This window comes from Eleutherodactylus coqui, chromosome 2 (genome assembly GCF_035609145.1).
Source record: "Eleutherodactylus coqui strain aEleCoq1 chromosome 2, aEleCoq1.hap1, whole genome shotgun sequence".
In the NCBI taxonomy this organism is placed as follows: domain Eukaryota; kingdom Metazoa; phylum Chordata; class Amphibia; order Anura; family Eleutherodactylidae; genus Eleutherodactylus; species Eleutherodactylus coqui.
The window spans coordinates 341,890,634-341,917,490 of record NC_089838.1 but is presented as its reverse complement, the minus strand read 5'-3'; the positions used below and the strand labels follow the sequence as shown (position 1 = coordinate 341,917,490).

The 26,857-nt window shown below is 46.7% G+C and overlaps 1 protein-coding gene and 1 long non-coding RNA gene across 3 annotated transcripts in view; one reads left to right on the top strand and one right to left on the bottom strand.

The window, feature by feature from the left end:
* Positions 1-173: 173 nt before the first annotated feature.
* Positions 174-26,857, top strand: part of INCA1 (inhibitor of CDK, cyclin A1 interacting protein 1) — a 38,177-nt gene continuing 11,493 nt past the window's right edge. The window contains exons 1-5 of one of the 2 annotated variants that reach the window (XM_066593907.1): positions 174-258; positions 5,428-5,501; positions 17,581-17,697; positions 17,795-17,822; positions 18,544-18,734. In XM_066593907.1, the coding sequence (XP_066450004.1) occupies positions 5,458-5,501; positions 17,581-17,697; positions 17,795-17,822; positions 18,544-18,734 (380 nt within the window). In that variant the 5' untranslated portion in view covers positions 174-258; positions 5,428-5,457. The remainder of the gene's footprint in view (positions 259-5,427; positions 5,502-17,580; positions 17,698-17,794; positions 17,823-18,543; positions 18,735-26,857) is intronic. The other variant, XM_066593908.1, reaches the window with a different exon arrangement.
* The window catches only part of LOC136613075 (uncharacterized), a 56,044-nt gene continuing 46,397 nt past the window's right edge, over positions 17,211-26,857 (bottom strand). Inside the window, exons 2-4 of the long non-coding RNA XR_010790441.1 lie at positions 24,451-26,650; positions 18,899-19,025; positions 17,211-17,474 (exon numbers count right to left, since the gene is read on the bottom strand). This is a non-coding gene — a long non-coding RNA (uncharacterized lncRNA). The remainder of the gene's footprint in view (positions 17,475-18,898; positions 19,026-24,450; positions 26,651-26,857) is intronic.

Sequence of the window (26,857 nt, the reverse complement as noted above, 5' to 3'; positions counted from 1 at the left end):
CCTGCCACTCAACCCAGAGCTCCCCCTACCGACGGCCACACAGCATGTCCCGCCCCTTCCGTGACGTGTGCGCTCTTGTATCATGTGTCTGTCTGCTCCGCCCGCCCACTGCAGTGACGTCACCTGTCAATCAACAGCGAGCGGGAAAAATAAAAAAAGAAACACGAGAAAATACTGAAGAGACAGCGAGGTGTGAGGAAGAGACAGACTGAAATGTGAGGAGACAGCGAGGTGTGAGGAAGAGACAGCCACTGAAATGTGAGGACACAGCGAGGTGTGTGGAAGAGACAGACTGAAATGTGAGGAGACATCGAGGTGTGAGAAAGAGACAGGCACTGAAATGTGAGGAGACAGCGAGGTGTGAGGAAGAGACAGACTGAAATGTGAGGAGACAGCGAGGTGTGAGGAAGAGACAGACACTGAAATGTGAGGAGACAGCGAGGTGTGAGAAAGAGACAGACACTGAAATGTGAGGAGACAGCGAGGTGTGAGGAAGAGACAGACTGAAATGTGAGGAGACAGCGAGGTGTGAGGAAGAGACAGACACTGAAATGTGAGGAGACAGCGAGGTGTGAGAAAGAGACAGACACTGAAATGTGAGGAGACAGCGAGGTGTGAGGAAGAGACAGACACTAAAGTGTGAGGAGACAGCGAGGTGTGAGAAAGAGACAGACACTGAAATGTGAGGAGACAGCGAGGTGTGAGGAAGAGACAGACACTGAAATTGTGAGGAGACAGCGAGGTGTGAGAAAGAGACAGACACTGAAATGTGAGGAGACAGCCAGGTGTGAGAAAGAGACAGGCATTGAAATGTGAGGAGACAGCGAGGTGTGAGGAAGAGACAGGCACTGAAATGTGAGGGGACAGTGAGGTGTGAGAAAGAGACAGGCACTGAAATGTGAGGAGACTGCGAGGTGTGAGGAAGAGACAGGCACTGAAATGTGAGGAGACAGCTAGGTGTGAGAAAGAGACAGCCACTGAAATGTGAGGGGACAGTGAGGTGTGAGAAAGAGACAGGCACTGAAATGTGAGGAGACAGCGAGGTGTGAGGAAGAGACAGACACTGAAATGTGAGGAGACAGCGAGGTGTGAGAACGAGACAGACACTGAAATGTGAGAAAGAGACAGCAACTGAAATGTGAGGAGACAGCGAGGTGTGAGGAAGAGACAGACACTAAAGTGTGAGGAGACAGCGAGGTGGAATAAAGAGACAGCCACTGAAATGTGATAAGACCGCGAGGTGTGAGAAAGACAGACACTGAAATGTGAGGAGACAGCGAGGTGTCAGAAGAGGTGAAGAGACAGCGAGGTGAGGTGTGAGAAAGAGACAGACACTGAAGTGCGAGGAGAGCTAAGGAGACACCGAGGTGTGAGAAAGAGACAGACACTGAGGTGTGAGGAGAACAGAGAAGACACCAAAGTGTGAGGAGAACAGAGAAGACACCGAGGTGTGAGGAGAACAGAGAAGACACCGAGGTGTGAGGAGAACAGAGAAGACACCGAGGTGTGAGGAGAACAGAGAAGACACCGAGGTGTGAGGAGAACAGAGAAGACACCGAGGTGTGAGGAGAACAGAGAAGACACCGAGGTGTGAGGAGAACAGAGAAGACACCGAGGTGTGAGGAGAACAGAGAAGACACCGAGGTGTGAGGAGAACAGAGAAGACACCGAGGTATGAGGAGAACGGACAGGCACCGAGGTATGAGGAGAACGGACAGACACCGAGGTGTGAGGAGAATGGACGGACACCGAGGTGTGAGGAGAATGGACGGACACCGAGGTGTGAGGAGAATGGACGGACACCGAGGTGTGAGGAGAATGGACGGACACCGAGGTGTGAGGAGAATGGACGGACACCGAGGTGTGAGGAGAATGGACGGACACCGAGGTGTGAGGAGAATGGACGGACACCGAGGTGTGAGGAGAATGGACGGACACCGAGGTGTGAGGAGAATGGACGGACACCGAGGTGTGAGGAGAATGGACGGACACCGAGGTGTGAGGAGAACGGACGGACACTGAGGTGTGAGGAGAAAGGACGGACACTGAGGTGTGAGGAGAACAGAGAAGACACCGAGGTGTGAGGAGAACAGAGAGGACACCGAGGTGTGAGGAGAACGGACGGACACCAAGGTGTGAGGTGAACGGATGGACACCGAGGTGTAAGGAGAACGGACGGACACCGAAGTGTGAGGAGAACAGAGAAGACACCGAGGTGTGAGGAGAACAGAGAGGACACCGAGGTGTGAGGAGAACGGACGGACCACGAGGTGTGAGGAGAAAGGACGGACACCGAGGTGTGAGGAGAAAGGACGGACACCGAGGTGTGAGGAGAAAGGACGGACACCGAGGTGTGAGGAGAAAGGACGGACACCGAGGTGTGAGGAGAAAGGACGGACACCGAGGTGTGAGGAGAAAGGACGGACACCGAGGTGTGAGGAGAAAGGACGGACACCGAGGTGTGAGGAGAAAGGACGGACACCGAGGTGTGAGGAGAAAGGACGGACACCGAGGTGTGAGGAGAAAGGACGGACACCGAGGTGTGAGGAGAAAGGACGGACACCGAGGTGTGAGGAGAAAGGACGGACACCGAGGTGTGAGGAGAAAGGACGGACACCGAGGTGTGAGGAGAAAGGACGGACACCGAGGTGTGAGGAGAAAGGACGGACACCGAGGTGTGAGGAGAAAGGACGGACACCGAGGTGTGAGGAGAACAGAGAAGACACCGAGGTGTGAGGAGAACAGAGAAGACACCGAGGTGTGAGGAGAACAGAGAAGACACCGAGGTGTGAGGAGAACAGAGAAGACACCGAGGTGTGAGGAGAACAGAGAAGACACCGAGGTGTGAGGAGAACAGAGAAGACACCGAGGTGTGAGGAGAACAGAGAAGACACCGAGGTGTGAGGAGAACAGAGAAGACACCGAGGTGTGAGGAGAACAGAGAAGACACCGAGGTGTGAGGAGAACAGAGAAGACACCGAGGTGTGAGGAGAACAGAGAAGACACCGAGGTGTGAGGAGAACAGAGAAGACACCGAGGTGTGAGGAGAACAGAGAAGACACCGAGGTGTGAGGAGAACAGAGAAGACACCGAGGTGTGAGGAGAACAGAGAAGACACCGAGGTGTGAGGAGAACAGAGAAGACACCGAGGTGTGAGGAGAACAGAGAAGACACCGAGGTGTGAGGAGAACAGAGAAGACACCGAGGTGTGAGGAGAACAGAGAAGACACTGAGGTGTGAGGAGAACGGACGGACACCGAGGTGTGAGATGAACGGATGGACACCAAGCTGTAAAGAGAACGGACGGACACCGAAGTGTGAGATGAACGGAGAGGCACCGAGGTGTGAGGAGAAAGGACAGACTCCTAGGTGTGAGGAGAACAGAGAAGACACCTAGGTGTGAGGAGAACAGAGAAGACACCGAGGTGTGAGGAGAACAGAGAAGACACCGAGGTGTGAGGAGAACAGAGAAGACACCGAGGTGTGAGGAGAACAGAGAAGACACCGAGGTGTGAGGAGAACAGAGAAGACACCGAGGTGTGAGGAGAACAGAGAAGACACCGAGGTGTGAGGAGAACAGAGAAGACACCGAGGTGTGAGGAGAACAGAGAAGACACCGAGGTGTGAGGAGAACAGAGAAGACACCGAGGTGTGAGGAGAACAGAGAAGACACCGAGGTGTGAGGAGAACAGAGAAGACACCGAGGTGTGAGAACAGAGAAGACACCGAGGTGTGAGGAGAACAGAGAAGATACCGAGATGTGAGGAGAACAGAGAAGACACCGAGGTGTGAGGAGAACAGAGAAGACACCGAGATGTGAGGAGAACAGAGAAGACACCGAGGTGTGAGGAGAACAGAGAAGACACCGAGGTGTGAGGAGAACAGAGAAGACACCGAGGTGTGAGGAGAACAGAGAAGACACCGAGGTGTGAGGAGAACAGAGAAGACACCGAGGTGTGGGGAGAACAGAGAAGACACCGAGGTGTGAGGAGAACAGAGAAGACACCGAGGTGTGAGGAGAACAGAGAAGACACCGAGGTGTGAGGAGAACAGATGAACACCGAGGTGTGAGGAGAACAAATGGACACAGAGGTGTGAGGAGAACAGAGAGGACACAGAGGTGTGAGGAGAACAGAGAAGACACCGAGATGTGAGGAGAACAGAGAAGACACCGAGATGTGTGGAGAACAGAGAAGACACCGAGATGTGAGGAGAACAGAGAAGACACCAAGGTGTGAGGAGAACAGAGAAGACACCGAGGTGTGAGGAGAACAAAGAAGATACCAAGGTGTGAGTTAAGCATGAGAGTCAGCCTTGGGGGGAGGGAGGGCGGGAGTTTGGGAGATTTATATGTGTTGTATGTTTTTATATGCCAAAACTTAATAAAAACATCTAATTAAAAAAACATGAGAGTCAGGTGTGAAACAGAGGAGACAGATGTGAGGAAAACAGGAGACACTGAGGTGTAAGATAAGAGACCCACTTCGAGGACAATATGGGGTAGCGACTGAGGACGGGTTGGAGACAGGTTGTGAGAGGGTCCACCATTCTGTGTACATGCTCTCTCAATATTCTGTATATGTTATCTTTATCGCAGTCAGTTTTTGGTTACTGTGGGTCTAATTTGTCACAAATGGACATAACATTTTTATATTGGATGCACACATATTTGTATGCCAAACAATTGGCAGCCATGTTAAATTAGTCACACTCTACAAGGGTTTTCTTGCTGTTCTTCAGGAGAATCCAGTTGGTACAAAAAACTTGTCTATTTAATTTGTAAAAATAAATCTCTATCCTGACGACCATCGACATCAGTGTCTACATGCTGCCCGGTGTGAATAGTGGCAGGTATATGTGTGGACACTGATGGGGATGGATAGACGTGTTGTCATCAGAAGCTCTCACTAGTGCAGTCTCATGTTTTACCAGGCTTAAACTTCATAAAGAAAAGATTATAAAGAATGTTTTGGGGTGAGGGTATAAGACAAGGTAATAAAAAAGGGTATTAAAGGAGTTGTCTGTGTTCTAGCTTTTTTAATTTGTGTTCACCATGGCCAAAATTAAAAGAGGCTACACTCTCCTTACCCGGCCCCCCGACTGTCCAGTGCTGCTGCTCTATCCTCCGTTCCGGGTCTCTTGACAGCTGCTGCAGTGAGTGGAAGATCTTAGCATTTGAGTTGACAGGATGCCACTCTGCAGGAAAAACTTAGAAGGGGACTCTGCACTAAGTCAGTGCTGTTGTCCATTTTTTCTCAGCGTTGCTTGGGATCCCAGAGGTCAGACCCCTATCAATCATAAATTGATATGCCATCACTTTACAAAGGGGATACCACTTTAACATACAATGTAGCATTCTGACAAGCTGCTTCTGTATAATGAAAGTGTGAGGAAGGATGGATCGTGACTGCAATGATGTCTTTCCAGATAGAGTTTAGAAAAGTGTGACCTGTGAAGATGGACGATGAATTCATCAGTGAAGACATCATGCCTTACATAACGTAAGTAGATACAATGGGGCAGATTTACTAATCTGGTCTAATAGTGTACATGTGGTCTAGAAAGTCTGAAAATGGAGCAAACATCACAACATCTCATGCAGAATAATAAATTTGGTGCCTGTTTTGACACTTTTGTCTAAATTTACATGATCTTTTGGTCAGTTTTGTTTGGTGGAGTTTTGGTGGCTGGTTTCACATGGGTGATTAAAAATCCGACGATGCAAGAGTGAGTAAAAAAAAAAGCAGATTTATGAAACCAATGATTTTTAATGGTTTTCTTTCCCGTTAGCGATGTTTTAACTGATGCGATGTTGCGAGAACAAAAAAGTGTGGCATGCTTTACATTTCAGCAATGTGTGATTTAAAAATTTTTTTTTAATCTCCCATGTTTCCCTGTGGAGCCTCCTTTTCATCGCATAGCAACGCACAAACTTGTGATATGATGCATTTTTAACATAAGAAAGTCCTATTGAAAATCGTGCGGTTTTTATTGCTGCCGGCAGTGATGCGAGATTATGCTAAAAAAAACATTGCTGATGTTCAAAAATCACGGGAACAAAGATACGATTTTCTCGCAGCAAAATCGTGATTGCCTGTGTGGAGCTAGCCTTAGACCATGCTTGCTAAACCTTGTCTCCTTGCCAGGGAGGAAAAGTGTCTAAGGGCCAGTTCCACCAACCATGCTGTTGATCCAGGTTTAGGTAAACTGCGATTGGCTGTTGAACTTGGTTTAAGGAATATGTGTTGCACAAACACCTTTTTATCTAACATTTGCAAAACCAAGTTTCCTTGATCAATCAAAGGTTGAACCTACAAGAAATGTTTAATGCACTGTGATTGGTGACTGTAGTTAAAGGGGTTGTCCCGCGCCGAAACGGGTTTTTTTTTTTTTTTCAATAGGTCCCCCGTTCGGCGCGAGACAAACCCAATGCATGTGTTAATAACAAAAAAAAACGTTTAGTACTTACCCGAATCCCCGCGCTGCGGCGACTTCTTCCTTACCTTAGCAAGATGGCCGCCGGGATCTTCACCCACGATGCACCGCGGGTCTTCTCCCATGGTGCACCGTGGGCTCTGTGCGGTCCATTGCCGATTCCAGCCTCCTGATTGGCTGGAATCGGCACACGTGACGGGGCGGAGCTACGAGGACCAGCTCTCCGGCACGAGCAGCCCCATTCACCAGGGAGAAGACCGGACTGCGCAAGCGCGTCTAATCGGGCGATTAGACGCTGAAATTAGACGGCACCATGGAGACGAGGACGCTACCAACGGAACAGGTAAGTGAATAACTTCTGTATGGCTCATAGTTAATGCACGATGTACATTACAAAGTGCATTAATATGGCCATACAGAAGTGTATACCCCCACTTTCTTTCGCGGGACAACCCCTTTAAGTGATTTTTCCCAGCTTTCATGGTGATAGTAAATACATGACCGCTGCCAGCAGAAAACGTGGGTGTGTAATTTCACCACCCAGGAAAAGTCTATTGGGTTATCAGCGGAGTCTGCCATCTATTTGGCTACTAAATAGAGATGAGCGAGCATACTCGCTAAGGACAATTACTCGAGCGAGCATTGTCCTTAGCGAGTACCTGCCTGCTCAGAAGAAAAGGTTCGGGTGCCGATGGGGAGCGGCTGGGGAGAGCAGGGGGGAACGGAGGGGAGATCTCTCTCTCCCCCCCCCCCCCCGCGCTCCCCACTGCTCACTCCCGCAACTCACCGCTCACCCGCGCCGGCACCCGAACCTTTTCTTCCGAGCGGGCAGGTACTTGCTAAGGACAATACTCGCTCGAGCAATTATCCTTGTCGAGTATGCTCGCTCATCTCTACTACTAAACGAAGTTTAACTAGTATGAGCCTCCAAAATCAAAGGATCAATTTGAACTGTGATCATAGGCTAAGTCGTGTTCGTGCAATGTTTTCCTACTTAATCTTAGATTATCTCTTATTGACCTCTGATCAATACTTTGATGGAATCTCCAATATTTTATATTTGCATATTGCTGTTTGTATCACCATGACCACATTCCTGCTAATCACATTATAGACACTGCTGGATAACTAAACTTTTAAAGGGAATGTGTTATCATAAAGGGGTCCACTTTTTAACTACTGATGACCTATCCTCAGGATATGTCATCAATAGTTGAAAAATGGAGTCCGCTGTACTAGCCTCCGGAGATCAGCTGTTTGCCAGGCTGCTATCACTGTGTGCAGAACCAGAAGCTGATTGCTCTGTACACATGGTAGTGGCTCGGGTTGGTATTGCAGTCACTGTTTCCACTGAATTCAATAGAATACCAGCCCAGGCTACTGCCATGTGTACTGAGCTGTTTGCTTCCAGCTCCATACACACTGATAGCAGGCTGGAGAACAACTAAAAACATAGTATGTTAGACTTAAAAAGACACATTTCCATCTCTATTACCCCCAATGTTGATCCAGTTGAAGGCAAAAAAAACCCCAATGAGGTAGAAGCCACTTTTACCAATTTAAGGGAAAAAATGCTTCCTGACTCCAATTCTGGCAATTGGATGAATCCCCGTTTCACCGGCCATTCTGCAGTAATCAGTTATATAACATATAATACTGTATCTTTCATGAAAGGTGTCCAGACACTCATATCGTATTGTAATCACCACGTCCTCAAGAGAGAGTTCCATAGTCTCACTGCTCTTACAGTAAAGAACCCCTTTTTATGTTGGTGTAAAAACCTTTCCTCTAGCTGTAGAGAGCACCCCCTTGTTATAGTCCTATTTTATAGAATCATAGAATGGTAGAGTTGGAAGGGACCTCCAGGGTCAACCCCCTGCTCAGTGCAGGATTCACTAAATCATCCCAGACAGATATTTGTCCAGCCTTTGTTTGAACACTCCCATTGAAGGAGAACTCCCCACCTCCTGTGGCAACCTGTTGCACTCATTGAGCACCCTCACTGTCTAATATCTAAATTGTGTCTCCTCCCTTTCAGTTTCATCCCATTGCTTCTAGTCTTTCCTTGTACAGATGAGAATAGGGCTGATCCCTCTGCACTGTGACAACCTGTTCCACTCATTGATCCCCTCACTGTCTAATATCTAATCTGTGTCTCCTCCCTTTCAGTTTCATCCCATTGCTTCTAGTCTTTCCTTGTGCAGATGAGTATAGGGCTGATCCCTCTGCACTGTGACAGCCCTTCAGATATTTGTAGACCGCTATTAAGTCTCCTCTCAGCCTTCTCTTCTGCTAAACATTCCCAGATCCCTTAACCATTCCTCATAGGACATGATTTGCAGACCACTCACCATCTTGGTAACTCTTCTCTGAACTTGCTCCAGTTTGTCTATGTCTTTTTTTAAAGTGTGATGCCCAGAACTGAACACAGTATTCCAGATGAGGTCTGACTAAGGAAGAGTAGAGGGGATAATGACCTCACGTGATCTAGACTCTATGCTTCTCTTAATACATCCTAGAATTGTGGTTGCCTTTTTTGGCTGCTGCATCACATTGTTGACTCATGTTCAGTCTATGTTCTATTAGTATGCCCAAGTCTTTTTCACATGTGCTGCTGCTTAGCTCAATTCCTCCCATTCTGTATGTGCTTTTTTTATTTTTCTTGCCCAGATGTAGGACTTTGCATTTCTCCTCGTTAAATACCATACTGTTAGTCACCGCCCACTGTGCAAGCTTTTCTAGATCTTTTTGAATACTCTCTCTCTCTCTTCCCTAGTGTTAGCTATCCCTCCTAGCTTTGTGCCGGCAGCAAATTTGATCAGTTTCCCATCAATTCCCTCCTCCAGATCATTTATAACAATGTTGACCAACACTGGGCCCAGGACAGAGCCTTGTGGTGCCCCATTTCATACATTCTTCCACTTGGATGTGCAGCCATTTATGACCACTCTTTGAGTACGATCACTCAGCCAGTTGTGAATCCACCTAACAGTTGCCTTGTCAATCCCAGATTTGGTCATTTTTTCAATAAGTATGGTATGAGATACTTTGTCAAATGCTTTACTAAAGTCAAGATATACTATATCCACCGCATTTCCCTGATCGATCCAGTTGGTGATACTATCATAGAAGGAAATTAGATGCGTCTGGCATGACTTGTTTGTTACAAACCCATGCTGGCTCTGGTTAATTACTCCATTCTCATCCAAGTACTTGCCTACATGTTAAATTATTTGTTAAAAGAGCTCTCCCTGTAGTTTCCGGGATCCACCTTCTTCCCTTTTTTGAAGATAGGGACAACATTTGCCCTTTTACAATCTTCTGGGACTTGTCCTGTTCTCCCGGAATGTTCAAAGATTATGGCGAGTGGTTCAGCAATTCCCTTTGCTGCTTCCTTTAAGGCCCATTTAGACACAATGATAATCGCTCAAAAGATGTCCCTCAAGCGATTTTTGAGCGATCATCGTTGTGTCATTTACAGCGCAAGATGATCGCTCAAGATGAGCGATCACCTTGCGCTGCCAGCGGAGGATGCAGAAGACAAGCAGGGTGTCCCTGCTTGTCTTCTGCATCCAGCTGTTCCCCCGCTCCGAGGGCCCGGCTGTCATACAGCCGAGCGCTCCGTGCGGGGCATGGAAAACAGAGCTAGACCGCTCTGTTGTTCATACCCAGTCTGTCATCAGGGAGCGGGATGAAACAATAGTATCAGCTGTATCCCGCTGTGAATCCCTGATAAGGCTCATCGTTGTCTTTCAGCACTCTGAAAGACAACGATAAGCGACGACATAACGAAAACTGCATGATGTTAGTGCAGTTACACACAACGATTATCGCTCAAAAGCCGTCTTTTGAGCGATAATCGTTGTGTCTAAACGGGCCTTTAGTACCCTAGGATGTAATTCATCTGGACCTTGAGACTTGAATTATTTTAAATTAGCTAAGTGTTCCCTCACCATCTCCCTGCTTATAGGTAGCCTGCATTCTTGTATTTCCCTAATAGCACAGGGAAGATCAGCTGATGTTACATCTACTTTCTGAGAGAAAACAGATACAAAATAGGAATTCAAAAGATCGCCCTTCTCAACATTATTCTTAACCAATTCACCATTTTCATTCTGTAAGCATCCAATAGCATCTCTGACTTTTCTTTTGCTTTTGACCCCCAAAATCCTTTTTATTGCTTTTGGCCTCACTTACAAGCCTCAGTTCATTATTAGCTTTAGCTTTTCTGACACTTCCCCTACAGTTTCTGCAGACCCCATTATATTCTTCTTTAGATATTTCCCCCTCTTTCCATTTGATAAACATATTTTTCTTCCTCTATAACATGTGTACAAGTTCTGTGTTCATCCATCCGGGTCTCTTTAAATGCTTCCCCCTCTTCCTTCTTTTAGGGATTGGTAACGATTGTGCTTTGAGAATCCCATTCTACAATATTTCCCAACCTTCTTGGACATTTCTGTCCTTAAGAACATCCGGCCATTGGATTCTTCCTCTTAAAGTTCATTAAAATCTGACTTTCTGAAATCCAACCTTGAGGTCTGAGTCTTCTCAGGTCTTCCTCCCCTTTTTATTCAAAATTCAAGGATATCATGAACACTGCCTCCTGAGGTCCCAGCCACCCTTACTCCCTCCACCATTCCCTCCCTGATAGTAAGAATTAGGGCCAAGATAGCAGAACCCCTTGTTTTCTCTTCTACCTTTCGGAAGATAAAGTTGTCACAAGAGCGGATAAGAATCTGTTGGATCTATTTATAATAGATGATGGGAGATATCTCTGTATTGACCCCTAATATATCTATACAGTTATTAGGTCGCCCCACAGCCGTCTTTTACCTTAACTTAATAACCCCAATTTTGATAACATCTCTGGGTATTGTAGCCCATCAATTCCATTTATTACTTTAGTTGCCCCCTTTGTACCCGGTCAAGCTCTGATATGTCCTTCTTGAGCACAGATGCCCAAATTGTCCCCAATATTCCATGTGTGGTCTGACCAGAGACTTGTAAACAGGAAGAACAATGTTTTCGTCATGCGCCCCTAGACCTCTTCTGAAGCATCTCATGATCCTATTTGCCTTGGCAGCAGCTGCCTGACACTGGTTGCTCCAGTTAAGCTTACACTTATAAAACCCCCAAGTCCTTCTCCATGTGGTCTTCCATTCAGTGTGTAATGGGGACATGTATTTCCTGCCGTGTGCAGAACCTCACATTTATCAGTGTTAAACCTCATTTGTCACTTTTCTGCCCCAACTTATCTAGATGCTCTTGCAATCTCCTTCTGTCCTCTCTTGTGTTAATTTCTTTACATAGTTTTGTATCATCTGCAAATATTGATATTTTACTGCACAATCCTTCTACCGGGTCATTAATATATTAAAAAGACTAAGGCCCAATACTGCTCCCTGTGGTACCCCACTAGAAGCCCCTGCAATACTGCCCCCCGTGGTACCCCACTAGTAACCCCCCCCCAAAAAAACTGCCAGTAGTAACCCCTCCAATACTGCCCCCTGTGGAACCCCACTAGTAACAGTGACTCCTCCAATAGTGCCCACTGTGGTACCCCACTAGTAACCCCTCCAATAGTGCCCACTGTGGTACCCCACTAGTAACCCCTCCAATAGTGCCCACTGTGGTACCCCACTAGTAACCCCTCCAATAGTGCCCACTGTGGTACCCCACTAGTAACGGTGACGCAGTCAGAGTATGCAACTATTAATAACCCCTCTCTGCTTCCTATCACTGACCGGTTACCCCCTTACACACATTCTCCCCCAGACCGAGCATTCTCATTTTATATACCAACCTTTTATGCGGTGCAGTATCAAACGCTTCGGAAAAGCGGATCCACATTCGTCTGCTGGACAAAATGTGTGACTTTTGTTTTAGTAATTTATATATAGATTTCCCCCATAGTGTAATAAGTCTTCTCTCCTGATATCTGGTTTATGCTGCCTCTGTCTCCTGGTGCAGTGAAAAGAAAAAGCTGTACTGTACTGCAGACAGCGTCTCCTCTTTAGAGCGCCCCGTTCACCACTGGACCGCGTGCTCAGTGTATGGGGTGTATGTCACAACCCGATGAGAGTGCATGGCGTCTGTCAGGGAACGGGTGTGCTGTGAAACGGAGAAGCTGTCTGCCATACGGTGTCAGGCAGACGGACATGGATCTGCCTTGTTACACATGGGTTTGGCTTTGTTCTATCTGAGTAGACAGTATCTGGGGAACCCCAGGCTTCATGCTTGACCCCTCCAAGTGGGATGTTGGCTTTACTGTGAGGCCCCCAAGCTGTTCCACAGATATTCCCCATAATATGGCTGCAGATGCGGCACTGGGCCGAGGCACAAACAGGAGCGCAATGAAGAGACAGGCTGGGGTCACAGGTGCAATAACGAGGTCAGGGAGCACGTAAGGCAAAGGTCAGAACAGCTACAAACAGGGCGTTATCACAAATAGCAGTATGAAATCAATTGCTTAGACATCCAACCTAGGCTGTGGATGCCTAATATGGGGAGTGTAGGACAGGATTGGAGGGGGATGAGTTATGGGGGTGCACACTGTCCTTTGAGACTGGGTGGGAGCGTACACAAGCCCTACCGGTAGAATTCAGGCAGCGATCAGGGGAAGGAGCATGGCAGTGACCCACCGTGGCTGCAGGGGAGCCCCGACAAGTGTGCCGTGATATAGTGCTTCTTTTTACAGCATGGAAGAAGAGGCAGGAACGTTGTATGAACCACATATCAGGAGCGCAGACTTATCACACTATGGGGTGAAAATGTATATAAGAATTCATGGAACAAAAGGCAAACCTTCATTATTCTACCCTTCTATGTCAGCTGCTGTGCCTGCAGGTGGGAGTTCCCTGTTCAGCTAGGCATCAGCAATGTCTTCTAGCTGCTAGAGGCGAGGGGGGGTTCTATCATAAATGTACAGAATGAGTTGTGAAAATGCTTAGAATCGCCTATTCTGTACATTTTAGGAGAAACATTTAAAGTACAGATATGCTTTAAGACAATGAACTATAAGAGTGAGGGTATAAATGTGTACAAAGTGTAAAATAACTATTATGGGACTTCTATGGAGAGACGTATAGAGACAAAACTATATCATAAGCATCACCACTAAAGACACACCAATTACAATATCTCATATAAACACAGGATGTTACCTACACAGTCTCTTCTCTATCCCTCTCTGGTGTCCTCCTTTCGGTCCCTCTCTGAACCATGCCTGGCACTTTTATATCCAGACTGGTCGCTATAACTGTTTGGAGACCCCCAGTCTCACCTGCATGATGAAAGAAACTCTGGGCAATCAGAGTAGGCTTCCCCCTTCATACAGCACACACAGGAAGAATGGCCTGCCCCATTCCTATCAAACTGGTTAATGGCCTCCTTCATTTACACACAGCATCTTATTGTTCAGGCTCCTACTTAGCATCTGTACAGACCCGGTGAGGTGACCGGTAAACAATGAGCATTCTACATACTGATGAGGTGTGCCCAGACCTGCAGCCCACCGAGGCCTCTCCATCTGTAAATCACATAAAGGAGAAACCTTATGTCAATATAACAATACTACGCTAATATAAAGGATTTATATTTAACCCCTTAAGGACGCCACCCTTTTTCATTTTTCCATTTTCGTTTTTTTCCTCGCCCCCTTTTAAACCCTTAAGGACCAAATGCGGTAAATATATGGTGCTTGGTCCTGGACTTTAATCCCGGCCGATAGTGAAAATACAGCGCAGAATTAAAGCCTCTGCTGCTGCAATCAATGCTTTGATAGATCTGACTTTTACGGCCGCAGTGATACTGAATATGTTTTGGGGTTTATTATTTAGATTCTTTTATTATAAATATGTCAAAAGGTTTTTTTAAAACTTTTATTAGCTTTAATTTTTTTTAAAAGAATAAATACAACTTTTTTAAACAATTTTTTTTCATTTCTTTAGTCCCCATAGTGGACAAGTACTTATGATGGTTTGATCACTCCTGCAGTATCATGTAATACCATAGTATGTATTATACTGCAATCTGACAGGCATGGTTTGATAGGCAATTTGCAAAGGCAACCCTGGGACCTTGCAGAAGGCAACCTCACGGCAACCCACATTCTCATGGAGGGAGGCAGTGCGGGACCCCTGAACATCAATCGGGGAATTTAAATGCCGCTGTCAGAATTGACTGTGACATCCAAAGGGCTAACGGCTCTGATCAGCGGAGCTGTTGTAGGTGGGTGTTGGCAGCCAGCACTCGCATTATATGGAGCAGGATCGACTCCTGATCCCCTCCATATGAACCTCCAGGACCTAACGTTATGTCCTGTAACGTTATGGGGTTAAAGAATTTGGGGCTTTAAAGAATTTTTGCTTTTTTTTTACTTTGTCATTATCTGTATTAACCCTTTCTGATCCAACATCAGGATTTTCCTGTACTGCTCCAATGTCAGAAGACTTCCAACACTGTTTTTTTGCGTTTATTCGCCCGCTCCTCTGTCAGAGTCTGACCGTCGCTTTTCCTTATATGCTATGGTGATCTTATAAAGTTACACAACAGGGTTTCCCGCCACCCCCACCCCCAAAGTCCTCTCCCAAGATATTTCCAGCTCTTTTTCTGAGATGATCTTTTTGGTGAAATTATGACCACGACAAATATGTAAGCAGCGGAGAAAATCCAAAGGTGACTCCACTAAGAACATATCCAATGTGGCACTCATGATTCAGCAGAAGAAATGAAGGCGCTCTTTGGTGTAATACTGAATATGGCTCTGAATTTGAAGGTGCAATTAGTTGACTATTTTACTGAGGAATGGCCGGACCGAACCCCGTTCTTTAAGGATGTTCTCTCTAAGTATTTTGGATGCTACATTTAGCTCCTCTTCTTGAAGCTCAAGGGAGTATGCATACCCAAGGGAGAGAGGCGAAGAATGTGAGTGAGTACACGCGGCTGTAGATGAGAGCACAGCAGGTCTCAAAGGAAGGATTCAGTTCAAGTGTTACAATTCGAAGAAGCCTACAAAGTGGGGCCTACCAATATTATGTCTGTGCGATTCACAAAATGCTTATGTGTTTTCTCATATTCACTATTACAGCAAGACAACAACAAAGTCTTATTTGTCCTGATTTGCCATTTAGGTCTTGAATAGGAATTCATTTGGCACAACTTTTGCAAGCTAAAACTAGTAGTTCAGGCTGTCACATCTACCCTGAAGCTTCTACACAAGCCCTCAACTTGCCGAAGAATTGCATGAAATGAACATACAAATAACAGGAAGCGTTCTGGCTTGCAAGAATAGTCCAAGTTCTCTGAAAAAAAATAATTCAGGAATATCAATTATGTGCCTATCATTGTATTACAATTGAGTTCCATGGGAAGACATTAGTGACAATGCTAAGTACATTCTTTGGGTCTCAAGCACAGCTGATCACTGCTTATAGGAAGAAACTGCCTGTTCAATTTGAAAAACCGGCAGTAATTTTAGAATCCACAGAGTTTCTGGGAGGGGCGGACAGAGCCCATCAGTACTGTGGATGTTAGGATTTACCAAGAGGTCCTACAAATGGTGGAAGACATTATTCTGGCTGATGGAAGTTGCAGTTGGGAACAGCCCATGCTTTACTCATTAGGCCGCTTCCACGCAGACGATATTCTCACACAATTTTGTCGCAATGCAACAGTGCGACAAATCGCATGTATGTAGAGCCCATGCTTTGCTATGGGTTCTTCAACACAAGCAATGTTTCATAGCCTGCTATATTCCAAGACTACAAAATTCCAGCATGCTCTACACAGCCGCGATTTGTGATATTTTGTAGCCCATGTTTCCCTATGGAGCCTTCTATTTTGTTGCATCGCATTTTTGTGCGGTGCCATGCAACTTTGACAGTGGGAAATCCTATTGTAAAAGCCCTAAAATAACCATAGATGCAACAAAAACAACACATACATCACCTAAGAAGCGCTGTCAGCTGCATTTTCTTCCCGATAGTTGTCTTCCGGCATCTCTTCTGGTTAGGGATTGGAAATATCCCAGCCTCCAGGAAGCGCTGCCTCTGATTGGCCAGTGCTCAATGACCCAATCACAGCCATTCAATAAATGAAATAAAAAAGGGGGAAGAAAAGAAACCAATTTCTACTGTGAGACAAGCAATTGGAAGCCTGGACTTCATCCTCAAGATTGCTTCAAGAAGTATCACATTTTGAAAAAAAACAAACCACTTCAATTAACTTAAGATTGACAATTAAATCATCAGGTGAGTTAGTTTTAATGTTTTTTTTTCTCTTTTAAAACTGTAGGGTAATTCCAAGTAATATGCCAACCTCCTTCTTACCCTAAATAAATAAGAGCTTGGGAGTATGCACGTGGCAGAAAAAGTGGATTAGGAAGGGTGGATATAAAATTCTAAAACCCTGCAATTCTCACATTGACCACTAGGCCTAATAATAGTCTGACACTTTCTGTTCTGTAGTGAGCTTCTCAGCAGCCAACTCATTATCATCATTGGCAAGATTACACTGAGAGGTGACACAGATAACAGATGTATACAGATAACACAGCATACACCATTCACAATACGTGATGTCACAGCTCACCTCCTCCCCCTCCTTGCACAGGTCACACAGTTTACCCACAGCAGTTAATAGGCAATGGATACTTTCGCCCACTCCCTGCAGAGGCCACAGAGCATGCTCATCCCACCTCCTATAGAAGGCAATAGGTGGTAGTCACAGGTCCCCTCCTCCCCTCCCTGCACTGGTTGCAGAATATACCCGCAACACTCTCATTGAAGTCTGTAGATGATGGTCTCAGCTCCCCTCTGTGCACAGATCAAAGAGTATGTCTACAACACTCTCTCCGAAAATAATAGGTGATAGTCACAGCTCACCTCCTTCCCTCCCTGCACAGAGTCATTTCCAGTCTACAGGTTTTCTTGTTCACATGGCTGTTATAAAGCACATCTCTAAATGTTGTTAGCAGCAGCTGTGTACAGACGGCCGGCCCCATAATCATGTACAGACACCGGGATACAAATCCACAACTAGAAGATAAACCAGATTACAAAAAGGAATGTTTCAGTACTTTGTAGGACAGAATCCGGGCGATATCCCCTTTAATCAAGTAGTGCCATGATTGTTTTACACCAGACGCTCTCAGATGGTCACACGGTTCCTTCCGGAGCCCGTCCTTCCTCACTCACCCCTGGTTAACCCAGAGAAGCGTTACGGTCCTGAGTTTTGGGATAGACTGATGAGACAACCGAGGTAAGTGACTACTTCTCACTTCCTGTAGTCCTCTTACCCGTCACCTCCTGATCTTCGGAGGCGTTCTCCTATAATAACGCTCTTCTTTGCCTTCTAGTGTCTATAAGACTGGAGTTCCTGGATCGGTAAGTCGTCTCAGTGCATCCAGTACCGTCAGGACGCTCTTGAACAGTTAGATCTAAAGCTGTATGATTTAAAGGGGTTGTCTCGCGAAAGCAAGTGGGGTTCAGCACTTCTGTATGGCCATATTAATGCACTTTGTAATATACATCCATGCTGATTGGCTGGAATCGGCACGTGTGACGGGGGCGGAGCTACGCGATGATGCGTACAAGGGGCGGAGCCAAAACGCCGCTGCTGCCGAGCCGAAGGGAGAAGACCCATCTGCGCAAGCGCGTCTAAAAAAGCAAGAAGACACCGAAATTAGACGGCACCATGGAGACGGGGACGCCAGCAACGGAGCAGGTAAGTGAATAACTTCTGTATGTCTCATATTTAATGCACGTTGTATATTACAAAGTGCATTAATATGGCCATACAGAAGTGTATAGACCCACTTGCTTTCGCGAGACAACCCCTTTAAGGAGGTTTTACCATTAACGGGGTATTCCGGTTGCAGGTATGAAAGGTGTTTGCGCAGCTGTCTATGGGTATAAATCGCGCAGACCATACCTTACTATCCTCTCCTCCATTTCTGATGTCTCCCCATGTTGCTATTTTCCAAGTCGGCTGTCACATCCCTGCTCCATTTACAAGCTATCCCCGCACTATTCTTTCCTGTGTGCGTCCCCACTAAGTCCTGAGAGCTGACAGGTTTTCTTTGTTATCTCTGTTTGACCTTTCAAGATGTCCAGTTATCAAACATCAAGGACAGATGCTAAATGGGTGGACGTGCCACCACCACTCCTGGACACCCTGCCGCCTCCCTCAGAAGTGTTTGGGGGGAAGAAAAGGAAGAAGTCCTATGCTGAGAAAAGTGTCATATCTGTCGAAAACCATATAAAGGAGCTGTGGAAGAAGCAGAGCAGCATAGACCAGTCAGTCGTACATCATATCATATAGAACTGTTGCCTGCCCCCCTAGATGTACATGTAGGAACACTCAGATGACACTGCTACATGACTGGGGGACATCGGATTCTATCACTGTTAGTGCTGCCTCCTCCCCTGACACAGGAGCTTACAATCTCCCAGCGTCTCACCTCAGTACCTTTCACTTGTCTGTCACCAGTCATTACATGGATTGTAGCTCTCCCTGATCTCAGCCAGGACAGCATATGGACTTGATGAAGGCTCTGCTGACTGCAAACAGCATCCGGCATCCCCGACCTAGGAATAAGGGCCCTTTTACACGCACGGTAGTCACACAGTTTCTCCCAGCAATGACTGAACGATAATTTGTTCATAGTTCAGTTTCTGCAGGCATTAAAATGAAATGACGATCGGCCCGTGTAAACAGGCAGCCTTCATTATGGACGACTCCAGTTTACAGTGAATGGAGGCGGGCGGCCGAAGCAATCCCCCACCTGCATGGAGCGATTGTCGCTGGCATGACAGCCGGGTTCGGAAGTGTCTGACATTTGTCCCGTGTAAAGGGACAATTACTCAGTAAATATGCATGAAATGTCTTCATTTCACTGACCAGATAGTTTCCACCTAGGAGTTCTCAGCATGGTCTAGGCCTCCGATCTATTTGCCGTGTGCCTGATTAGCGCACGAGAAGCTCAACTTATCAGACACCTGGCTGTCCGATGCATGGACTGCCCGCACATTCACATGCATGTCCTAATCCTCGTCCCTGACACTCCATGTCTGTGTGAAAATACTTGGTAGTGTGCGCTGCCTCATTGAATATTACGGGTCTGTAAGCTCTATGAGTGTTGTCCATTTGTTCCACACTAGTGTGTTGGAAGCCTTAAGGCTGGCTGCACACGGCCGTGACGGGCTCCGCGTGAATGGACAGCTTCCATTGACTGCAATGGAAGCCGTCCGTTCGTACACCCGCGGCAAATAGAGCATGCCGCAGGTGAGGACGGGTGAATTCACGGTGCGGAATTCCGTGGTGGAATTCCACACCGTGAGCACTGAGCTATTAGGTTCAATAGAACCTAATAGCTGCAGGCAGCGCGGCGGACGTCCGCCGCGAATTACGCAGCGGAAATCCGTTCGTGGGAAGGAGGCCTTAGGGGTAGCAAAGTTTCTGTTTCAGTTTTCTATCAGTGGAGCACATAAACCCTTCAGTCAGGAGAAGTGCTAAGCCTATAGATCCCTCATAAGCATCCTACCCCAAACCTCACCAGCAAGCAGAGGCTTCAGTACACCGCAGGTCCATATTCTGTAATATCGGCCCGCTGCAGCTGTAGCATCTCTACCACTGGGCTGGGTGTGGCTGGCTGGACGCAGAAGGGAGTCTGACTACAATAGTAATTATTGCCTTCCTAAAACATTGTGCCACATGGCAGTGTGTATATCTTAAATTCTCCTTCCCTGCATCCAAGTCTTTGGTTTCTCCTACACTGGAGGATTCAAGATACACACCCTGCTGCACTGCGATGTGTGTAGCAGGAGAGCATTAAACAATGTCAAGGTTCAAAGGGGGCATTATGTAGGCATAGAGGCAGTTTATTACTTTGGGGGCACAAAGGGGTTATTGTAGGGGCATCATTACCATGTGGGAACACAAAAATAATTTCACTATTACTGTGGGGTCCAAAGGGTGGCAGTTATAAGTTTGTGGGGGCACAAGGAAGCATTATTACAGGGCACTGAGGAGAGTATTATGGGCAGTAGCAGAATAGGGAGTTTGTGTGCAGGGAAGAGTCATGTGCAACGTCTGAGGAGCAGGTCCTCAGCCAAGGAGACAGCAGGGTAGAGTTTGGGCCTTGTCATGGGGCTCCACCATCTCCCACCCTGAGGGTAGCACGGGGCCCGTCCAAGTAACTGAGTGCAGGCCTTTTAAAGGGGTAACCCAATACGGTATTCTTGTAACTTGTCACCACCAGGCTGATGGGTGGAGACGGGCTGAGGTGAAGGGAACACCCAGAGCTTCTTATTGGCAGGCGCATACACCTCCTCACTGCTGTGCCCAGGGCTCTGTGCTAGCTGCTGATTGAAAAGACTTCATAGAGGGAAGGAGCTCCCTCTGTGTCGCCGGGTTGTCATGGCAACAGGCGTCCTGCTCTGCCAGCGACTAAATCAATAGTGTGCAAAAAAAACCCATACTTTTTCTGAAATTTTTTTTTTAAAAACCCTCTTTTGCTCTTCTTTCTCCTATTTTCATGAAGCACATTAAAAATTTCAGCTAAAACCCACATATGTGATATCGCCGCTGGTCCTCTTTAGGGCAGGATTTCTGCAGGGGTTCCCGTGGGAAAAAAATAGTGGCATGCTGTATTTTAGCACATTTTTCTGCCGCGTGAGGTCTGCATTAATATAGTAGTAAAGGAGACCTCCCAGACACCGCAGAAAAAATGTGCGTTTTTCCGCAATCGCCAGCAGGGATTTTTTGGTTATCTCTGGCTGAAAACGTTTTTGCGTTGTTCTTCAGATGCGTACAAGTATAATTGCGGTGCTGGTGGCCTTTAACCCCGAAGCACATGGCCCATTTTGGGCTGAAGAACGCCACAATGTTTTGTAGATTTGATTTCCCACTCGTGTCTCGCTCCATCTGTGGGCAGGAGCCCTTAGGCCTCATGCCCACAGCCATGGCAGACTCTGACAGCGGCATATCGCAGCGGAGTCCCACATGGCGCCCCACAAGATCCCATACTCACCTCTCTAGATCGCATGACGCGCCGGCGGTGGGTGATGATGCGTAATCGCGCTGTACTTCCGCTGTGCTCACAGCAGAAGTATCGCGCGACAGACGGCTTCCATTGACTGCAATGGAAATCGGCCGCGCGGTTTTCCACGGCAATTAGAACATTTGGCAGAGTGAACATTGAGCTATTAGGCCGGATGCCCATGGCCGGAGTGGCATTCTGCCGCGGCATTACGCCACAATCGCCAGCAAGGATAAACAAGAAAATCACCGCTGGCAATCAGAGAATAACGTGTGTTATTCCGCAATTGCTGGGAGGTCTCCATTAATACTGTCTTAATGGAGACCTCACGGGATAACGCGGTAGATACAACAGTGTAAATCTGCAGCAGAATCAAGCTTGTGGGCACCAAGCTGTTAGGTTCAATAGAACCTAATAGCAGCGTTTTTCCACCACGGATTTACGCCGCGTGAACCACGGCAGAAATCCAGCCCTGGGCATTAGCCCTTAGGTTCAATAGAACCTAAGAGCTGGGGGATAACGCCACGGATTTACGCCGCATGAAACATGGCAGAAATTTGTCGGTGGATATTATAAGGGCCCCTGTACACGGGAGCAGGGGGGAGAACTGAGAGGTCTGATAGATAGACTCACCACGGAGAATCGCGGCAAATCACAGCATGCCACGATGTGAATTCCGCGAGTGGAGAATCGCTGTGCTTTCCATAGTTAAGTCTATAGAAAGCAGTCGCTGCGTAACGCACGGCCGGATTATGGCTGTGGGTAACGCAGTGACATATCGCCCGTGGACAGGAGCTTAAGAGTGCAAAGAAACCCCACAAGAAACAGAGAACAAAATATATAAATATAACAATTTTTTTTAAAACTTTTTCCCCTATTTTTATGTAACACATTAACCATGTCAGCAACACCCCACATATGTGGTATCGCCGCGCCCGTAACGGCCAGTACAAGAATTTCAGCACACTAATAATCCTGCGCATAGAATAACGAGAAGAAAAAGATGCAAAGTGCTTATTGTAATAATTGTACCTCCTAAACAGCAAGCAAGAAAGCCATATGTACCCAAGAATGATACGAATATAACCTGCAGCTCGTTACGCCAAGAACAAGCCCTCACAGAGCTCCGCCCATGGAAATATAACAAGCGTATGCCGCTTTCCATGCGACGCTTCAGAAGAGGAAAAAACATAGCAAAATGATAATGTTTTTGGTATCGTTGTAATCATTCCGACCCCCGGAAATAATGGATTATCATTAATGATGCACAATTGACGCTAAAAAAAAAACATGGCAGAATTAATGCGTTTTCTCTCCCAAAATAAAAATAAATAAATAAGTTTTACAACACATAATACCCAAAAAAGGTACCAATAAAAAATAGACTTCACAACGGCAAAAGTAAGACCTTACACGGGCGAGACCGCGGCAATACAAAAAAAATGGCTCCTCGACAGTGGGAAATCAAATCCACAAACATTGTGGCGTTCTTCAGCCCAAAATGGGCCATGTGCTTTGGGGTTAAAGGCCACCAGCAGCGCAATTATACTTGTACACATCTGAAGAACAACACAAAAGCGTTTTCAGCCATTGACTTGAACAAAGCGGCGATCTCACATGAAAACCAGTTAGTTACACTAAAAGAAACGGCGCAGCGATCTCCGCGATTCTGTCCCTGAGAGGTGTTTACTCAGGCCCTTTTTTCCCCACCAATATTCTACCTAATGTCGGCAGCATGTTTGCTGATGTTCTCTTCATATGTCGCAAAATGTTGTTCTTCACGTGTCCCCAGGTAGTTTCAATATGTTGCGTAATGACACCGCTTACAGGGTCATCAAAATGATGCTGATGATTAAAAGTCTATGGATATAATTGAGTCTCACCCAATTTGATACATTTCGCTATGCAGCCCATTCATCCAACCAATTTTCCGTACCTGGTGCTATATGGCGCTGAATAATGGCCGCTAGAGTTTGTTCATTTCGCGGAAGCATGTGGAATATTTGTATTTCTTGAGTGCCATCTGTTCACTTCCACACCATTTCAAAAATCCAGAGCCCAACTACACATTTCCCGGCATGTTTCATTGTAGTCAATGGAAGCCATCCGTCACGAGATACTTCCGTTGTGGGCACTGCGGAAGTATGGCATGATTACGTGTCACCGCCCACTGGTGGCCGGGTCATCGCCCACCACCAGCACGTCATTCGATCTGGAGAGGTGAGTATGGGGTCTTGTGGGGTGCCTTGTGTGACTCCGCTGCGATATGCCAATGGTGGAGTCTGCCACGGCCATGGGCATGCCCACAAATAGAGCGGGATATACCTGTTGTTTAGCACCACGGGAAACCAAAAAGTGCCTGCTGGCGATTGCAGAAAAATGTGCGTGTTTTTCTGCGGTGTCCGGGAGGTCTCCTTTAATACTATATTAATGGAGACCTCACGCAGTGGAAAAACGCACTAAAATACAGCATGCTGTGATGTTTTTCCCGTGGGGTAAATCCGCGGGAGCATCATGCCACTGCGGGAACTGCTGCAGAAATCTCTCCCTAAAGGGGGCCAGTGGCGATATCACATATGTGGGGCTTAGCTAAAATGTTTAATGTGCTTCATGAAAATAGGGGAAAGAAGAGCAAAAGAGGGTTTTTAAAAAGAAAAAAAAATTAAAAAGTTATTGATTTAGTCGCTGGCAAAGCAGGACGCCTGTATCTGGCAACCTGTTGCCATGACAACCCAGCGACACAGAGGGAGCGCCCTCCCTCTGTGAAGCCTTTCCTGCTGCTCTCTGCAGCTCCCTGAAGGTGTGTATAAAAGCAGCCAATCAGCAGCTAGCACAGAGCTCTGGGCACAGCAGTGAGGGGCTGTATGTGGCTGCCAATAAGAAGCTCTGGGCATTCCCTTCACCTTAGCCCGGCTCCACCCATCAGCCTGGTGGTGACAAGATACAAGAATACCACCTAATACGTGGTTTACCTTAGCAGTCTGTTGTCACAGGTGACGCCACCGTTCCTTCCTCTGCGGTGAATCCAGATGGTGAAATAAATGGTCCACACTCACAGGGAACCTTTAAATAGCAAAGCCTAGAATGGTCGGCAGTGCTCCTTTACTTGCAGAAAACTATTTACAGTCCAGTTACAAGTATTTAATTCACACCAGCAGGAAAACAGTGTAGGCATCATAAAGTGGTGCGACAGGGAGGAAATCACGGGTCAACAGAAGAATCTGCAGTCCTAGTTATCTGCAGGGTTCCGTTCCCGGTACCAACTCCTTTTACCCTCGCCAGCTCTCTACCGGTCAGCACTCACATACTCTACACTGCGATGGTGGTTCCACTCTCTCTCTGTTCTTCAGTGGCTCAGGGCACCACTGGCATCTCCTGGGTCAAGCGGACTCAGGGAAGGCTGGGGTTATCTCTCAGTCTCTTGCATCTCGGCCCACCTGAAACTGAAGGTGTCTGTGTGGATTACCTGCAGCTCCACCAACACTCCTCTCACTTACACGTCCAGAACAGAAGACCCCTTCAAAAACACCTTGCAAACACATATAAGAAGCACGATCACGTGACAAACAGCAAGATACATTACTTAGACACCTCACATACCAGACAGTTAACCCATTCAGTGCTGCAGGAGTGCAATACACATCATATGACAAGTGCATGCATACATTATGGAGGGGCCCCGGAAGCACTACACATGGCGGTCCAGACCCCAATAGAGAAAAGAAGGGAAAGCAGATGACTGCAGTCAGAGGAGACGTTGCCTCGATCACTGACAGTAACGCCAAGTTCACGTCTGTTAAGAAATAGCTTTCTTTAGAAATAAAAGTGAAGTAATCAGAAATATCAATCATGTTTCCTTAAAATCTATTGTGTTTCCAACTGAAGGTTTTATTATGGCTTCTGAAGCGCAATAGTTTTGTTGCAGTTTTATGCATTGTTACTGGCCAGACAGTGCTGTGAAGGCGGTATGTAGTTTGTGCCTATTTGTTTACAACCTCTCCTCACAGCTTTCTATGGAGGGAAGCTATCCATAGAAAGTGCTGAAAAGATGGCGTGCGAGGGCTACTTGAACCTGCGTGAAGTAGGCCGCTCACACCATTCGAGGTGTCGGCTGCGTGCCTTCAAGGCTCCCATAGGAGACCATGGAAAGCACACAGCAAAGATAGAAGAGGTCTTATGCGAGTTTGCATGTCCTGTCTTGGTTAGGTGCGCTGATTCAGAGCGTCTAACAAGCGCTCATGTCAACGCTTCTATAGGAACCCATTGGTTCCTCCTGCCTCACAAGCGCTTGTCTGAACGAGGCCTTATACTCAGTATTATCCAATACTGTTCAGTCACCATGGGGTGTAATGCTAGTGCTCATTGTGTGACGGTATGATTCATCACTTGTGTAGTAGTATTATCGGTAATACTACCCTTCGTGTAGTTAGTAACAGTACCATGTAGCGGTAATGCTAGTGGTCATGGTGTGGTGCTATTATTTGTGCCCTGTATACTGGTATCACTGCTAATATTGGACTTTGTAGGTACTAATGAATGACTGTATTATGGTAATATTTGCTCCCGGTATATCAGCAGCAATGTTATATGTACAGAAATCTTTTTTTGGGTGGAGAGGGGATGTACGCCTCGGGGGCCGGCTGTGCCCCTCATCTTTTACAACCCTAGTAACGCCCTTCCATTCAGCAGCGGACGAAGCTGACCGAGTCTCGGATTCTCCAGTGCAGCACTTTAGCTCGTTAGTATCCGTCTGAAGCAGCGGTGTAATCGGCTCGCTGATGATCTTCTCTGTCATATCTCTGGTATGTAAGAAGATAACAAAAGGTGAATTGTTCGTGACTAGACACGTGAGCCATGAAGCAACCCATCAATTATAATTATGAGATTCCAGCCGAGCTTTATTAGATGTCATCAGGATGATTTCTGCTTCTGGCATGGGGAATGTCTGCCGCTCAAGTCTTCAGGCTTCTCAGCCTTGTGTTTGTGATTCCTTCCGCAATCTTCATCCTTGTTGCTTCTTCTCCTTTTCCTCGATTGGTCCTCTGAACAGAATTGCCTTTATCAATGAATTGGGTCTGTCCATAATATGTCCAAGATGAAGCTTCAATGTGGTCATCTTTAACCCCTTCCCGTCCCATGACGTAAGTGTACGTTATGGCAGGCTGGTACTTCCTGCAAAAGAAGGGAAAGCAGATGACTGATCTCGCGCTATCCCGCGGTATAAGCGATAAGGCATGGCAGGGCAGTAGCCCTGCCATGCCTTATCACAGCGATCATAAGTACTGTGCTGCAAGTCCCTCAGAGGGACTCAAATTGTGTAAAAAAAGAAAAATGTAAAAAAAAATGTAAAAAAAAACCTTTTTTGTGCTTTTTCTAAAA